Consider the following 18,068-nt stretch of genomic DNA (forward strand, 5'->3'; position numbering starts at 1 on the left):
AACAGGACTACTTGCATTTGCAGTATTCATTTCGACAAAACACCATTAGGCTGGTCAAAGTAACAAAAACAGTTCCTCATTAGTGTGGAACTTTCATTCTAAAAGGGATTTACTTGTGCTTTTAAGCTTAACTTTACTAGCTTCTTAAAAAGGAAAGAAATACGAGGAAATAGACATTTTTTCTTTTATTGAGAAAAAATTGACCCAAATAGATGAAATATTTGAGGAGAGTGAAAGTTCTGACTTAGGTAATTCTTATGAGAAAGAGTTCTCATGAATAGGAAATAAGTAGAGGACATTTTGGAAAATTTAGTACTTGCATATAGAGTGAATAAAAAATGAAATATTTAGTGATTAATCCATTATATTAGAAAAAACCAGAATAAAAGGGAAATAAGTTTCACTTAAATCAAAGCAGAGGAAGTATTGCTCATCTTGCAGATGACTCAGATTATCTAAAAAAATTCTTAATATGCAACTATAAGCTAATAGCTTTTCTGACTTAATAAAGCAAAATTTCCCTTAACTCGAATTTCAATAGACTACAAAAATAAATACACACATCCACTTAAATTTACACAAGCCTGACAAGTAATTAAGCCTCTTCTGGTCTTCCATCTTAAACAAATCAAGAAGTTGGTTCCTCCTCAAGCTCCATTTTGTGTATTGTATATTCCCTCTCAAACAACAAAAATTCCTGCATGAAATGTGAGTTTCAACTTTAGTAGCAGTATCTAATTATTGTATAGCAGAAATTAACCGAATAACAAGATAACAATATTAAGCAATGATTTCATTATTGTGGTTCCAGAGAATCCAATCGTACTCTACAAATGGTTGCACACTCTAATCTACACTAGCAAATCATGGTGTTATTATCTCAAAACATCCTGCTCATGACAAACAGCGGAGATATGTCGGCTGTAACAGAAGCTAGATATTACTGTCATTAAGCACTAAGGATGTGACCAGATGATAAATGAAGTCGGAGCTGTGGGGAGGATGAAGGGAATCAATCACGGTCACACAACTTGGTCAACAGCATCAAAGGTTAGGAATAATAACTACTTGGGCTTGAATAAACATTGGAGAACAGATAGAAAATCTAAGTAGTTCTGGAAGAGTTTGTGAGTGATGCATGAGAGCTGATGCAACTTTGGCAAACACAACAGTCATCTTAGTTGATAGGAAAGCTCTATTATCTCTTTTCCACTGCATAAAGGGTAGAAGCCTGAAAGTTAGCTTACCTGCAACTGATTCTGACTGAAGAGATGAAGAAATCCAATTTCAGGATCTGTGACAAGGTTGATCAACTCATCATGGTTATTAGGTGGATTACCAGACTCCACGAGTGAGACAGAAACCTACAAAAGAGCTCAACAGATCAGAACTGGGAGAACAAACAGATACGTCCTTGTAGTTTTTGCTCTATTCAAACGTTCAGAATTGTCAAATAAGATAATGAAAGTTGTGGTTAGCATTTGATTTAGATGATAGCGCACACAATATTATCAATAGTTAGAAACTATTAGTTCCAATAGAAAGCTCACCTGCATACACCGCAGAATGACTTCAGGGATGCAACACCTACGACAAAGTCCATGCACTATGTAGGTTGCAGGGCCTCCAATAGAACCATCACCATCAGAATACCAAGCATCTAATCGAGATATCTCCATTGTAACTCCAGCTTGAAAGCGAACAAGCTCCCCTTTAACAAGAAACAACATAATTTAAGAAGATGAAGGGGTAATATATAAAAGAGAAAGGGAAAGGGAAAAAAAAAAGCAATGAGCTTCATCAGAATTCCCGTTTACAAATCATGCCAACTAGCGCATTCTCATGCAAATGAGCTGTAGAAGAAGTTAGTACTAGCTTAGTAAAAAGAACTGCCTCCTAGTGATTCTATGGTCCATAAGGTCAAGAACGGATTAAGATCTGCATAATGAGATTGACTTCAAATGGTAAAAGATCTGATGATGTGTTTTGGACTTATGGTGAACTTAGAACTATAGAACAGGGGTAAAAACTACAAAAGTCAAACGATCAAAGGTTTTGACAGTAGCAGATACTCATACAACACCATGTCAATCAAGAGATTTGATATCACTTGAGTTTCAACGAACCTCATTGGATTCATTGGTCATAATATACAGGTAAGATTCTTTCCCAAAAGTCGGGGTCATTGTCTTGATCCATATATGCTATGAAGAAAAAACACTAAGAGGATACTAATTAATGATAGTACAGTTCATAAAGCAACTAGACATAGGGAATTGAGAAGCATGTTCAACCAAATGAAATACAGATGTTATAACTTTCTTTATGTGCAATATATGAGCACAAACTATATACTGAAAATAAAATAGTACCTAGACACTAGCAGAATAACTATTTGAATCCATTCATTGAGCACAATCTATATACTGAAAATAAAGTAGTACCTTGACACTAGCAGAATAACTATTTGAATCAATTCATAGACTCATTCCCAAGAAGTCAGCAGTACCATACTATGACCTTACTTTCTTTCCACAGAGAGCAAGAGAATCAATATTGACTGATCATACTTGAGCTTAGCAGAGTTTTGCCAACATAATAGTCAGATGGTGTGACAAGATTTAAAGAGGTTGATTCGAATTCAAAATGACACTGGGTTCATTAAAAATGTTTTTCTAGAAAATTATATTTTCCTTTACAAAATCATTCTCCAATATTTGGTTACCATAAACTGTGGAAATATATCTCTTGAAAAATATTTTCTTACAAGGTAAATATTTTCCACCAACTGGGAAACTGATAGAATCACACATGGACAAAAGTCATTTCTTATACAATATCCCAACTCTTAATCCATAACAGCAGTTCTAATCAACACGACATTGTAGTCAACTGGAATTTGCACTCTGGTCTTCCAGGTTTGCACCCACTCCAATGTGGTGGAATTTGTTGTTCAAGTAAATATGTCAATTTTTTGAGAGGTGCTAAAACAGTGAGTAAATCAAACAAAATGTGGTCTAGGAAGCATTAAGTAAGCACAGGTGAAATGAGAAAGTAAACACAGATAAAAAAGGATAGAAAAGAAAACACATAAAATTGGAGGAAAGAAAAGAACAAAGAAGATGTTCCACCAGAAAACTAATTGATAACTACAAATGAAGATTAGGCTAAAGCAATTTAATATCAAGGCCTAAAATACACAACCCGAAACTAATTGAAACTAACTAGTGGCAAAAAGGGAGAAAAAGATGAAATGCAAAAGAATGACACATAACTAGTGATATTTGAAAGCGCACAGAAATTTGCAGCTTAAGATGAATGTGGTCCTAAAAAAAGCTCCAAGAAGACAATCGATCAACAGGAGGCTTTGCCAAACTGGGAGAAGGTTATTCTTAAAAGTTAAAACAAGTTCATCAACCAGAGAATCTCATACCTTTAAAACCAGCAGCAAGCATTGCAGCAAGAATACCACCATCATGGAACTTATGTGACCCAAGCCCATCGTTTTCTGTTGCTAAGCAGCGCAATACAACCTCAACACAATAGTTGTCTCTGGACGATATAGAGACACTCACCTGCACAAACATTAACACAATGCCAATCACCAACATTATTATGTTTATGTTGAAGGTCAAAGTCTTCCTAAAGCATAACCTTTTGCTTGAATCAGTGTTTAATTTACTGTTGATTTAAATATTTTGTTTTAACAGAAAAGCCTAATAGGTTGCTTGGATTGGCTTATTTTGAGTGCTTTTAAGCCAAAATAGCTCTTAAGCACTTTTGGAGTGTTTGGGTAAATAAAGTGCTTATAAGCACTTGGTTTAAGCTAAAATGATAAAAATAAGCCAAAAGCCATAACAAGGCTAGAAACCCACTACAAAGGGTATGAGCCTTATAGCTGGATGAGTATGTGTACTATCTATTACTCTTATTTTAGTTAACCTGCCTAAATATCAGTGTATGGACTATCATATTCTATATAAATCGTTACACCAAAAGGCCATAACCAAGACAGATGTATTCATGTTTAAGTACATTTGCTAGCTAGCATGTCCATTCCGACATCCCCAACACCCCTTTTCTGGCACTGATATCTTGGCAGAGAGATTCCATTTTACCATTTCTAAAGCTCACTAAAACTTGTCTACTTTTGATAGGTACCTTGATTAATGGAAAATTAGACCAACATGGTCCAAGACTCCAATTATAATTAAAAGTTAGACACAAAAAGAAAGAGAGGACACTCATGTATCGGACATGTCCTCACTGGAAAAATTAGCATACCATTATTTGGCGATTTAATACTTCTTCCTCACTGACAGAAGAGTAAAGGGCGCTCATTAACGTTGTACATAAGGTGGCATCGGGAGCCATACAATCACCAGCTGATGAACAAAGCATCGCAGTTGCATGCAACTCCAGGAAAACAGGTTCATCACTTTCCAATACGTGATCTTCAGTTGGAACTAACCATGGATTTTCTTGCCCTAAGATACACATTCAGCACATTAATTTTGTGGAAGCCCAACAATTCAACTGGTAAAGGCATACACTTGAGAAGAAATTGAGAGCCAATGTGTGGGATAGACGAAGAAAAAATGAGAGACTTTGCAAGGGGTAGGCAAATCATTTATGAGAAAGCAATACATCATCTAAGACTAGATATCTTCTGAACAATTCATTCTCACAGAGGTTACGTTCACTCACGTTGTAGAAGCGAGAGTGATGTATCAAGAGTTTCTCTAGCTGCTATAACTTCCTTCTGCTTTTCCTCATCTGAGAGTTCAACTGGTGAAATTTCTGCATTCTCTAGCTCAACCTTTAGCCAGTTGCGATAAGTTGCATCACATGAATAGAACTCACTCTGATTCAGAAAAAAATAATATTATAAATTATACAAGATTGAAGAAATAGCAAGCAAATTAAAGGCATCTCGAGATCTTCTGTAAAATTCTCAAAAGCATACCCAGTCCTGGAACTCCTTTAGATTCTCCGAGAACTCATGACTCTCAATGGAAACAAGCTCATCTGATAGTTGTTTCAATGGCTCAGCCAGTAAACTGAGCAAAGTATGAGCACCAATGGGCATTGCTGGAACCCTCCACATTGAAATAAGAGCAAATTCCCTGAACAGCACATTGCTGTGGAAGTAGTTGAAAGTGAATCCCAATTATATGTTAGGGACAAACAGTGAGCAAAAGTACTTAAGCATCCAAAAGATTAACAAACATTGGTGGAAGGGGGACGCAACAGCACACAAAATATTGAGGTTGGGCATGTTGGCAAAGAATGAAAGCTGAAAAGAAGAGTATAATGGAGAATTTAAAATAAGAACTCCTGCTAGTTTACTGATTTTAAAAAAAAAAAAGGTACTCCTGATGATACATATGTATACACAAACTCAATACAGTTTAGGATGAGAACACATTCGACCAAACGAGTTGCTTCCTATTTGCAGATGGGAACGTACTGTTGGGGTTTCTCTCCCTTTATTCTTTTTTTTTTCTGGGGGGGGTTCTACAAAATTACCTTACCCATCAACTGAATGTATGAATCAACATTCATGATTTTATCGTTCATGAGATAACCAAATACAGAGTGGAGGGCATGATCATTTGAGTCACCTCGAGGAATAATAAATTAAGAAAAAAAAAATAGGGAAGAAAACTGACCTGTGCATCAATGCCCGGAAAAGAAGTTTCATACTGACAGATGTAGAATTATTGATTGTTGAAGGAGGTGTAAAACAAAGCCACTGAATTACCATAGCTTTCTGAAGGCTCTGCAATCGATGCTGCTCTGCAACACCAGTTTCGCTATCATATTTCCCAACTCTGATTTCACGAGACCTTGAAAGAACCCTGTTTAAAATAATTATAATTTAACGCCAAGTCCTTTGAAGGAATTCTATTTTGCATGATTTCAAACTCGCAAAATATGTGTGAAGAATAAAGGAACCTTTCAATGATCTCCTCAAAACTCCCCTTTGAATCATCTTCTGGAGCAAATGGCAAGTATTCAATTGCAGAAAGGAATATTTTGTATCTGACATGAGCACTGTCAACAATGGAAAAGCGACAATGGAATCAGACAGCAACTTAAGCCATTACAAACAGTTTAAATAAAAATCTCTGCAAAAGTTCCCTAGTAATGATCAAGTAGAATGAACTGTTCCTGAGTCATAAAAAAAAAAGAACTTCTCCCACAGTATAAGGGTTTGAAGTTTGGACAACAAAAAATCATTATGGTTTGTTGCTGCCATGAGATTTATTTATAACTTTTTACCCTATTGTTTTTGGACAAGTTCTTATTTATGATGTCCAACAAAAAGTCATTATTGTTTGTTATTGCCATAATGCTTGCTTTTCCGAAAAGAAAAAATTAAAGAGAAAAAAGGTCAGCATTATATAGGTAAATACCTGCTATTCAGTCTCAACTCCATCATATGCACAAACAGATCAATACAACGATGACGAGCTAACTGAGAAGCATAAATCCCAACCAACTCTTCATGTTGCTTTGTAAATAGAAACATAGCATACCTGCAATTGCAGTTCAGGCTTCAGAAGCAGATAACATAGTGCTAAAAAAAACCACAAACACTGGATATTGGACTATAACATTTGAAAATAACACTGAAAATAGTGCAGTACTACTTTGAGTTCTTACAAAAATGGAGCAGATATACTTGACACAATGAAAAAAAAATGACAGATGAAGACATCAACTCTTCATGAAACGTGTCACAAAAGGCAAATCCAATCAATCAGGAACCAACATAAACAATATATTGATGAATAACCAATATATGGTATCAAGTCTAGTTTATTTGTTTGAGGTTGGAGTTTAATGATTGCAAACCCACCTCAATCAGAACTCCATTGGATTTCTTAGTCGATTTGGTATATCATAGCATAAAGATCTTAAATGTATTTATCGTCTTTACCTAGTGTTATGCACATGATAGGGCCTTGGAACAAATAGCTTTGTATCTTATTACGATAAATTTCTCAATAAATTGTTTGTCTACAAATTCTATTAAGATTATTGTCATGAGAAGGATATGTGAAGATTACATACCAAACAAGAAACTTTTGCTAGGACAGGTTTATATATTTCATCACATGTATATTTTGTAATTAGGTAACTACTTGATAGTCTAATAGAATTGTTATTTTAGGCTGCCACCTAATGTAAGGTGCGTAATATAATCAGCACAAGGAATTTTACCATGGAAAACTTGTTGAGGGAGTAAAAAACCACGATCTACCCTTGTAGGATTTACCTCAAATTTCCACTAAAAACTAGAGCAATTTTAGGTTACAACTCTATAACCAAAAAGATAACTCCTTAGTACCTTACCCTTCCTAGTTGCAACTGCCCCTTTCAAGATTCTACCCAAAACTTGAAAGCCTTTACAACTCAAGAAACAAAAACCTATTACAAATCTTCTATGGAAGTAAATAGGTTACAATTTAAGAACAATCAACTGAGCAACTCAAGAACAAAAGCAGAAGCTTCTTAGGAACAGGTTCGCTTTGTTGTCAGACTGATTCTCACAAAGCACTCCTCACAGTGAATACTATTGCTAAGAGCACATCTTGATCTGGTTGAAATCCTATTATCTTCTTGCTCCAAAACCCATTGGAACTTAGTCAAGAAATTCAATCCCAATTGCACTTGTGACCTTCACCTGTGATTTCCTCTAATCCAAAGCTCTCTCCTTTTGTGCAAATATGATAATGCTTCCATGTTGAGTTCTTGTACCTTGATCCACACGTTTGTATCATAAACCAAATTCCTCAAGGAATACTTCTTGGACTTGGAATATGCTTCGCGTCAGCTGGTCATCGGTCGTCTCCCGTCTTCGCATCTCCAGAAGACGAGTCATAGAATATGTCTATAGAATATAAAATGATAAGCCTCAATACGAGTAGTACAAACTTCTAAATAATCGTTGCTCCATATATACTTCATCCTCGAGATCACCATGGATTAAAAGCGCTTTTAATGTTCAACTGATAAAAAGGCCAATGGCAAACAACAACCATGGATAGAAAAAGACGGACAGACACTACTTTATCAACGGGGACATATATCATTGTAATCAAGCCCCAAAAAATTAGATAACCTTTGGCAACAAGACAGGACTTAATCGATCAATTTGGGAGTATGTTGGGAGACACAAGTCATACAATATGTCTGAACAATCGAAGCTATCTTAGAAGATGTGTGTTATGTGCTTATGCTGAAGGAACTCAATATAATTGGACAAAGAAATGATCCAACTTCCTGCAGCACCCATATCATCTTCAACCTTCCGTGAAGTGTCACAACAAGGCAATAGGAGCAAGATCTCACTAGAAAAGTAAAGTAATTGGCTTAGAAAAAATAATTCTTGTTGGTAAAACACTAAATTTGGTTGGAAAAGTCAAGCATCCCATATAAGTAAGTTACAGAAGTTCTATGAAGGTCCTTGATACCAGAAAATAAAAGGGGATGAACAATAAATTGAAATTTCCACCAAAAACTGTGACTGATAGGGTCGGGCCAGAGTTCCAATGATCGAAAATGAATGGAAATAAGGTGGATAGGGTCAGATTATGTAGATGAGCAACACAGAAACAGATTCTCACTGAGATATGGTTGTAAATCACCACACATGTTTCAGGTGGACTTCGTCTTGTTTTACTCACCAAAGAAATCCTAGTCTAACGGTAGCGTTATTTTATCACAACACAACCAAAATTTGAAGTTGAGTCTAATAGCTTTTCTCGTCACCGGAAAATGCACAGTGACTACACTTTCTTCATTCTTGATGCCGTTGATATTACACAGAGAATTTACCACAAGTGCTCTGATACCATAAGAAATAATGGAATGAGGTGGAGAAAACCCTGCTCGATCATTCTCTCAAGCCATTAGGGATTAAATAGCTAAGTCTACATACTCTTTAAGGAAAAAAAGAGAATCAAATACACAATTACAAGGAGTATATCATTTACAAGATACCTAGATTGTCCTAGAACATCTACACGCTACTAACCTCGATTCTTTTATGCGTTTTTTTTCTTTGATAACACAATGGATGATTTAACAGTGAACAACCCATCCCTCCTCAACCCCCTCCAACCTACATGAATCCTGCATAGAAGGTACTATGATCTGTTTGTAGAGTGCTTCCACCAAATTCTGGCACTCCCCGTCTCCCACTTTTGTATATTCCTTCTAATCCTGAGGTCTTAAAGTAAAAGTACCCACACACCCATACACCTTCCACATATGTTGGGAATTGGAGAATGGTGATCCTTTCTCAAGAAAACCTCATTATGCCAAGATGCTCACAAGAGATGAGACGGTTTTCCTGCATGATGCAGTTTGGAATCCCAGGGCACCAAGAAAGGTATGTTTCTTCATATGGCTGGCAACTAGAGGAGCAATTATGACAGCCGAGAATCTGAGGAAAAGGAGGATCACCTATGTTAGTTGGTGATTAATGTACAGAAACTCGGGAGAGGATATGGCAACTATACTGTCAGGTTGCTTCAAGGTTATGATGGGTCATTTTGACATTGTTTGGACTACTGTGGTCTGGGACTATGCCAGAGACGATAAAGGATGTGTTGTTTAGTTGGGCTTGTAGAAGACAGAAGAGAAGGTGCAAGACATGGAACATTGCTCCATTTAGCCCTTATGTGGTTAGTGAGGAGAGAGAAATAGAAGACCTTATGAAGGAATTAAACATGATTTTGTACATTTGAAGAATAGCCTTTTTTATCCCTAGTTATTTTTGGTGCACCCATGAGATTCTGTTAGTGCGGAACTATGGATGCATGGGTGTCCATTGTAGAGAACCATTTATTTTTGTAGATTCTCCTTTTTGGTATACTGCTTGTATAAGGGAGCATTTTACCTTTTTCTGATGAAATGATTCCTCACTAGATCAAGACATATGTTGGATTGTTAGTTCTCTGAGGTTCGATAATCTCACTACATAAGGAAGGGAGGCCCTAAACGTATCCTTACCAGACTCGTGGTTCAAAAGCTTATTTCATTGCCAACCCCGCCCATAAAAGCGATCTGACCACTAAAGTCTTCCCATCCCTTCATGATACTCCTTCACAAGCCACAACCAAACAACACTATGAAAAAAATTCTAGTCGTCCACCCTCTTCCGTTGTGTTAAAACTCTTCTGCAACCACTTCCCTCTATAAAAGTGTGCACCTCCACTCCAAATCTACATAACTACTTCCCAGGCAAAACTTTGTCTAAAACTCTGAAGACTTCCACTCCTAGCCTTCCCACTTCCCCAACTCACTAAGTGTAACTTTTTGGTATTATGTCAAAAAAGATTAAGAATGATGATAAAAAAGAGCATTGAAGTTGACTCTATTTTGCCTTATCAGTATTAAAGTTGATTCTCATAGTTCTTGAAAATCCAGATGAAACTCTAATTTTGTTTTTTCTGTGATCCGTTGGAATCAGTTGAAAAATACATTTTAAGGCACTAGGGGAACAAAGATGAAGTATAATTCAAGCGACCTTGTTGTGTATGGTCTATGAAGTCTAGCTTGATTGAAAGTGTAAGAATGCTTCTAAGTTCATCGCATACAAATCGGTCGAATAATATTTTTGCAATTAGTACTAACTAAAGTAAGGCAAACTAGGTAGCTACATAATTTAAAAAGATATCTCAGAATCAATTGAATTACAGACATCGTAAACAAAGCAGTATAGAGCATTAATACAAAATGGTTGATAGGCGTTACCACACATTTCCAAGCTTTTAGTTTTCTCTTAAACTCTTAATTTGCGTACCACGAATCAAATAAAATAGCTACAGCAAACTTTAACTGATTTTCCACCAAAACTACATAAGATGCTATAAGCAGTGAATTATGGACATGTTCTCCAAAATGTCATTTTAAAGAAACACATGAGATAAGATGAAAAGAACATGAATATTGATTCCCTATATACCTTCTACATTTATCAATACCACCAAAAAAAGAATATGCTACATAGTACTTACATGTGAAGAATGAGGTCACCAACCGTCAGTAATTTCTCTCTAAAATCATCCTTCATTTGATCTTCGAGTAAGTATCGGAGCACAAGCACTAAGTGTGCACCAAGGCGCATCATTTGTGGGTCACCATGAGGTCTAAGCGTAAAAAAATGCACAGTCAGCATAAATCACATCCAACATAAACTTTGTTTCCAAGAATACAAGTACACATGCATATTGTGATAGTCTATTACTAAACACATGTATAGAAAAATCACCCATGTAATTCTAAGTTCTAACTATCAAGGAAACAGATTATTTTGTAAGATCCAGGAGCCAAAAACAACAAAAGTACTTCTGGAAGCTTAACCCCTTGGACAATTGACATCAGGAAATATAACATGCTTAATATAGAGGGGAGGCTCAGTATGTGAAGTGTCTGGTAAAAGATTTTATGAGGTGGTCACACAAAATTCAATACAGTGCCAGAATAGGTAGACATCCTGGTTTATATCCCACTTCTACTCCCTCCGCCCCATATTAGATGGGCATCTTACTAAAAATATTTGTCTCATATTACTTGATCACTTACTAAATCAAGATAGAATTAATTAATTTTTTCCCATTTTACCCCTACAATTAATATGGCCTTTGAAAGTTTAAACAAATTTTGAAGACCCAAGAATTTCTTTTTTCAAGAGGCATATTAATATGAACGAAGGGAAAAATAGTAAAGTTGATCAATCTATTAATGATTTCTTAATCACCGTGTAAAATAGAAAGTGTCCATATAATATGGGATAGAGGGAGTACCATTTTAGAAAAGGAACTTTACGTGTTGGACAAGAAAAAGAATGAGACTGAAACGTGAAGAGACGTGTTAGGAAGTAATTAAACAAAAAAAAGTATTTTGTTTCTAGCAACTTCAACTTTTTGATGAGGTGGTCTTACAATTCAATAGTGTTAAAATACTGTCAAGATTCTCAAAGATACTCTCAAGAAGCTTTACAAAGACAATAAGAATCAAAAACAACTGCAGCATAACCAAATATTGGTGTGTATAAGTAAGGCTGGGCACCGGAACGGGTTGTACCGGTACCATTCCGGTCCGGTAGTATTCGGGACGGGATGGGATACATTGAATTGGTACACGGAACGGAACAGTATCATGATTTGGTACCGCGGTACACGGAACGGAACGGTATCATGATTTGGTACCGGTATACCGGTACCGGTTCATTCCGGTTCCGTTCCGGTCCGGTCCGGTACCGGTCCGGTCCCGGTAAATCATTTTTAATTAAAATAAAAAATAATATTTTTGTCATTATTTACTTTTATTAGCATTTCTTTTTTGTTTATTTAATTTTTTTAAAATTACAAACTTAAGTTATTTAACTTACAAGTTATAAGTATAACTTAATAACTTATAAACTTCAAAAGGTTCAAATCTTTAATACTTAAAAACTTATAACATAACTACATAAACTTAAAAAAAAAACTTTATTAAACTTAACTTACAAACTCTTATAAGTAAAAATTACAAAAAATACCTTTAAAATAAACTTAAGTAAAATTATTATAAATTTTAGAACTTAAATACTATAAACTAATATAACTTAGAAAAATAAAAAAAACATTCGTATTTTCGTAATTCAAAATAACTCAAAAAAAATAATTATTTTTTTGAAATAGCTATATGTGACGTCCTGTTTATCCCCATCCCGTTCCGTTCCGGTCCATTCCGGTCCGTCCCGGTCGTCCCGGTTCTATCCCGGTATATAGTGGGACGGAACGGAACTGAGCCTCCATCCCGGTAATTCCGGTCCGATGCATCCCGGTACCGGTCAACAACCCGGTCAAACCGTCCCGTTCCGGTCCGGTGGTCCCATTCCGGTCCGGTGCCCAGCCTTATGTATAAGCAACAGCGAAACTCAGCTCATGTACAATGAAATGTGAAAGGTTCACTTACTTGAAGAAGGTTTCATCATCTTCAGAAGGTGATATCCAAGACCATATGATGTCCAGCAAACTTGGTATGTCTCCTAACATAAGGTTCATCTGTTCAAAACTTTTGGTTAAAGCTGCAGAACAGATCAGTTCAACTAGAATACTTGGGAAATGATACCGTACTTAGCTAATATACACTAATTTCTTCTTCGTGGGGAAGATGTAATACTCCCTCTGTTTAAAAAAGAATAACCTACTTTTCTTTTTAGTCTGTTTCAAAAAGAATGACCCTTTTCCTTTTTTTACAACACTTTGATTTCAGCTTTTCATGTTGGCATGAGATTAAAGGGCATTTTGGTACATGTGACATAACTTTAATTTTGGACCACAAGATTAGAAAAGTCTTCTTTATTTTCTTAAACTCCATGCCAAGTCAAACTAGGTCATTCTTTTTGAAATGGAGGGAGTAACTTAGAATGACACCAAGGAAAAAGACAGGATACACTGTACCCAAAGTTATTACCCGCCCAAGCTACTATATACACAGAACTGCTAAGGCAAAGAAAATGGAAGGAACTAGGCTTTTCTAAGACTGACACAAGACCAAGTGAGGAAGTCCTAAAATACCAGATTTTGTGGTGCACAGAGATATGGGTTGAGCTGCCACAACAATACATTCAATGAGTACACGTTGTGAATTTGTGATGTCAATAACATCAAAGAAATATGCCATCAGAAATTACTTAAATCATAAGACAAGACAGACCAACTTTCACAGGCGGTGTTTCTTTGACATTCAACTCAGCAGACTGTATAACAGCTTAACACCACATAGTATTTACAATGTGTAGCACACTGAAGATAAATCTTTTTAATGTGCTACACTGCCTTTCTCATCAAGTGTACACAGTGAAGACTTGCATTTAACATAACCTACGCTTCTGGAATTAAGTTGTTTGATGCAAATGATCGTGATTCGTGTGTATAGACTCACACAAGTACATTCGCTGGTAAGAGGCATCTTGTCATCAAAAAGGGGGGATACTAAATTTTCCAATTTCCAATTGATCAAAGGGACAAAAATAGAGGCTAAAACAGATTAGTCTTCTAAAGAAAAGTAAAATGGTTAATATACGATATGAAACGACTCTATACCTCAATTTGTCTCTGCTGCTCCTTGCACGATCGAGCAACAACTTCATGCACCGTGTCGCTAGATTACAAAGAATTTTTACAGATTCCAGATAGGAAGTAGCAAAGAAAAATATGGAGCAAAATCTGGACTGCATAGTTACCTTGAGTGGAGTTTCTGAAGAAGAGCAGAAAGGTGCCTAGGTTGCTGATTCACAACTTGAAGTGGCCAACTATCAGGACCAACAGCTGGCTGAGAAGCGCCATCTGCAAAATCTGGACTAATTGCTTCTTCAAAATTCTTGAAGTGGTCACTTCCACCGGGTTGCAGGCGGGCCAATTCCACATCAACCTGAAAATCAAGCCATGATTTTGCCATGGCCCAGCAAGCAGACTGGAACAAGAAAATATTGATTTCAGTATCAAGAGCAACACTAGAAATCAAAGAAGCGGCAGAAGGAAAAACAAAAGAGAAGTGGAAACCAAAGCTCCATATGAAAAATGCAAGCAAATGGTTGAAAATAAGTTCATCCTCCAAACAAAAGGATGAACCTAAATGCAGTATGGCAATTTGTGATGAAAGAACAAAAACAGTTTATGCTGAAATAGTGCTGTCAACACAATCAAACCAGGTTAAGAAAATGTGCATTCAGATGCAAAAAAACACAGTTCATATTTTTAATTCAAATTCAGTGAGTAGTTCTCTTACACTAAATATCTAATTTCTTAGTTCTAAACAAATAGCATATTCATCCGTAATATTTTATCAACAAATGTTTTGTCCATTAGTTACTGTTGTTGCTCCCTAAAGACAAAAATCATGAGCACTGAAACGCATACCTTAATGCCTTGGTCTTGCACCAAAACGTTGTATAACTATGGTAAAGTACACTCTACTGCACCTAACATGAGGGCTCAAGTACACATCAAGAGTGTTGTTGTATAACTACAGTGAAGTGTACTGTACCGTACCTAGCTTGAGGACTCAAGTGCGCATCAAGAGTGCCTTTAACAATAGTTGATAGAGGAGTATAATGCAAAGTTGACCATAGGACTATGGAATGGCAATGTGTATCATGTGGTTGAAGCAACTGTTTCAAGAATTGAAACTCAGAAAGTTGATAAAGATCAAGTTAATTTGTGAAACCAACTAGTCAACTACCATTGCATGTTGCTTCTAACTCAAACGCCTGATAGGATCAAGCACGTTGAGACTGATTATGATCTTTTCTTTTATCAAGTAGAAGATTTCATTGATAATATAACAAGGCATTATGGCAGCATACAAGAGGTATACCAAAAAAAAGGAGAGACATACAAAATATGGTTCTCCCCAAAAGACACCCAATCCTCTATACAAACAGGAACTACATGGGTGCACCAAAAGTACATAAGGGATCAGAGACTATTTCTCAATTGAGCAAAAGCTCATCTCCACCCTTCAAAAGCTCTACTATTCTCTCTTTCCAAATGACCGACAAAAACCAACAGTAACATTCCAAGTCTTGTGCCTTTTTTCTCCTAGCTCCACTCTTCCAGCTGAACATCAACTCCTTCACGGATTTTGGCATAACCCAAGGAACACCAAACCATCTAATAATATCCCACCATAACCTCGTGGCTAGTTTGCAATGCACGTCCTCGCCTATCTCCTTACATAGGAAACACCAGCTTATGCAAACAACCTTTCTTTTCCTGAGATTGTTCGTCGTCACTATCACCCCCTAGTCGCCAACCATGTGAAGAAGCACACCTTAATCAGCACCTTAGGTATTCAGACCGAACTAAGGGAAACTATCATCCGCCCTAACCAGAAGCTTCTCATAGAAAGACTTGACAGAGAACACTCTGTTATTTCCCAACTCCCAACTCAAAGCATCGGGTCTGATTATGACCTTATTCATAAGAAGATACATTCTAGACACATTTCCAATAGCAATTCATTACCTAGCAGATAAGTCAACTAAAGCTTGCAGATTTCTTCTAAATCAATTCTATAAGAGTATCAATTGATTATCACGTTATTCATAAAAAGATACATTCTAGACGTATCTATACTAGTTTTGTGGTTCAATTCATTAGCTAGTAGATATGTTCACAACAGCACTCCAAGGATTAAGTACACGTGAAGCAATAATCTTTAATCTACAATTTAGAAGTGTACGTATGTGCTCAGGTTTCTTAAGGACATATGTAGTCCATTTTACACTTTTGCATCTTTGTTTGTCAAATAATTATTTTATAGATTCCAGAAAACAGCCTAGTGTGCAATTCGTATAGAAATACAGCTTTACATTCACAATTTCTTTGTCACTTTTATTTTTTTTAAATCTACTTCACAGTGAATAAAATTTCGAGGAACAAAACGAACAAGGTTATTTGAGGAGTAAATTCATTTAATAAAAAAATAAAAAGAAAAGTGAGGGCCATCCATCTAGATAACCCGTGACTAGGCCCTCCCTAGGGTTAGGGTCTAGTTTCCGGATGAAACCTCCTCATTTTAAAGTATTAACTGGGACCTGGAAAGTGGGCCAGTTTTTTAGGGGCGTCTAGACCCATCCCATTTTCATTTCATGTATATCTAGAGTCTTTTCTTTCTCTTTTTTTTTTTTTTTTTTGCTCATTTGTATATCTAGAGTCATTATATGTATTTAGGTTCATTGTACAGAGCATTCAAATGAACAGGCAATAATTAGGAGTCCTAATAATTAGAGAATTGTATCAAAGAAATTGAATAATCTGATGACATATTGGAGTCCCTCCTGTCCCAATCTCAATGTTCCCTTCTAGAAGTAAAGTTTTAAGTTATGACAGTAATGATCAGAATCTGTACAATATCTATAAGACTAGTGAAGTTTCTAGAAGAGATCTAATCAACATGCAGCAAAATTTTCAATCCCACGGCTACCAAACCTGTAGTATCATGGATATTAAAACACAAAAAAACACCACATTTAGGAATGCAGGAATCTTATACCTCCCAATCCATACATGTTGGAAGAATGCGTTTCAGATTACTGCACTGGGCTGCATATACTGCTGCTTCATACTTCCCACCATCTTGATCAGCAATTCTCTTCAATATAGAGAAAACAAGTTCCATCAGTTCAACTGAAACCAACCCCGTCAACACAATCATAGATGGAGAACTATCCAGCATAAACCCAACATATCTTGCATATAATATGAATAAACAATTATTTTTGGACGAAACAAAAGCTAGAAATAGTATAGGAAAATCTCATCACTTGAATTCCTATTTCCTACCTCGGAAGCACAATAGCAAGCCCATTTCCAGAGACGCCATTGATGACCAATTCCACTTTCCAGCTCAATGGCCTGTAAGGTTCTGTTCTTGCCGTTTCTCACTAGGGCTTCCATGGAAGGAAACTGATCAAACCCTCCGAATGGAGATAGTGTTGCAGCTCTCCATGACTGTCAAGTTAATGCTTTTATCAGATAAAGGATATAGTGTCATACTTACCCAAAAAGATTGGCATACCTGTCCAGCTGACCGGCAGAGGCTGCATGCTTCTTCCAGTCTCCCGGCCCTTGACAGAGTCCAGACATCCTCCAGAAGAGATTCATCTTGTTTCTACAGGTACAAGTAACATACACCATCAGTTGATGAGATATCTAGGCATCATGAAATCCACCAATATAGACTATAAACTCCCTCTAACAGTGGCTACAAAGATCTTGGTTTTTCCATTTCTTTCCTACTTCTCCCCCCCCCCCCCCCCCACCCCCCCTCCCCCCCCCCCCCCCCCCCCCCCCCCCCACCTCCTCCATATCCACCACCTGACGCTCCACCAGCTCCACTTGATGCTGAACCACCTCCTTGTCCGCCTCCACCACCATATCCACCGCCTGGTGCCCCACCAGCACCATATCCGCCACCACTTCCACCTCCTTCTCCTGAACCCGATCCCCCACCATGTGCTCCACCAGCAGTCGCTCCACCGCCACCACCACCACCAC

At 36.9% G+C, this 18,068-nt stretch overlaps 1 protein-coding gene across 1 annotated transcript in view; it reads right to left on the reverse strand.

Moving 5' to 3' along the window:
* Positions 1–383: 383 nt before the first annotated feature.
* Positions 384–18,068, reverse strand: part of LOC102584469 (nuclear pore complex protein NUP107) — a 34,366-nt gene continuing 16,681 nt past the window's right edge. The window contains exons 8-24 of the mRNA XM_006361269.2: positions 17,590–17,682; positions 17,355–17,522; positions 17,065–17,163; positions 14,252–14,481; positions 14,112–14,169; positions 12,979–13,067; positions 11,034–11,165; positions 6,420–6,542; positions 5,959–6,057; positions 5,673–5,861; positions 4,967–5,141; positions 4,708–4,864; positions 4,285–4,487; positions 3,434–3,575; positions 1,551–1,711; positions 1,248–1,364; positions 384–697 (exon numbers count right to left, since the gene is read on the reverse strand). Of these exons, the coding sequence (XP_006361331.1) occupies positions 629–697; positions 1,248–1,364; positions 1,551–1,711; positions 3,434–3,575; positions 4,285–4,487; positions 4,708–4,864; positions 4,967–5,141; positions 5,673–5,861; positions 5,959–6,057; positions 6,420–6,542; positions 11,034–11,165; positions 12,979–13,067; positions 14,112–14,169; positions 14,252–14,481; positions 17,065–17,163; positions 17,355–17,522; positions 17,590–17,682 (2,304 nt within the window). The 3' untranslated portion in view covers positions 384–628. The remainder of the gene's footprint in view (positions 698–1,247; positions 1,365–1,550; positions 1,712–3,433; positions 3,576–4,284; positions 4,488–4,707; positions 4,865–4,966; positions 5,142–5,672; positions 5,862–5,958; positions 6,058–6,419; positions 6,543–11,033; positions 11,166–12,978; positions 13,068–14,111; positions 14,170–14,251; positions 14,482–17,064; positions 17,164–17,354; positions 17,523–17,589; positions 17,683–18,068) is intronic.

This window comes from Solanum tuberosum, unplaced genomic scaffold (genome assembly GCF_000226075.1).
Source record: "Solanum tuberosum cultivar DM 1-3 516 R44 unplaced genomic scaffold, SolTub_3.0 scf00344, whole genome shotgun sequence".
NCBI classification, from domain to species: Eukaryota; Viridiplantae; Streptophyta; class Magnoliopsida; order Solanales; family Solanaceae; genus Solanum; species Solanum tuberosum.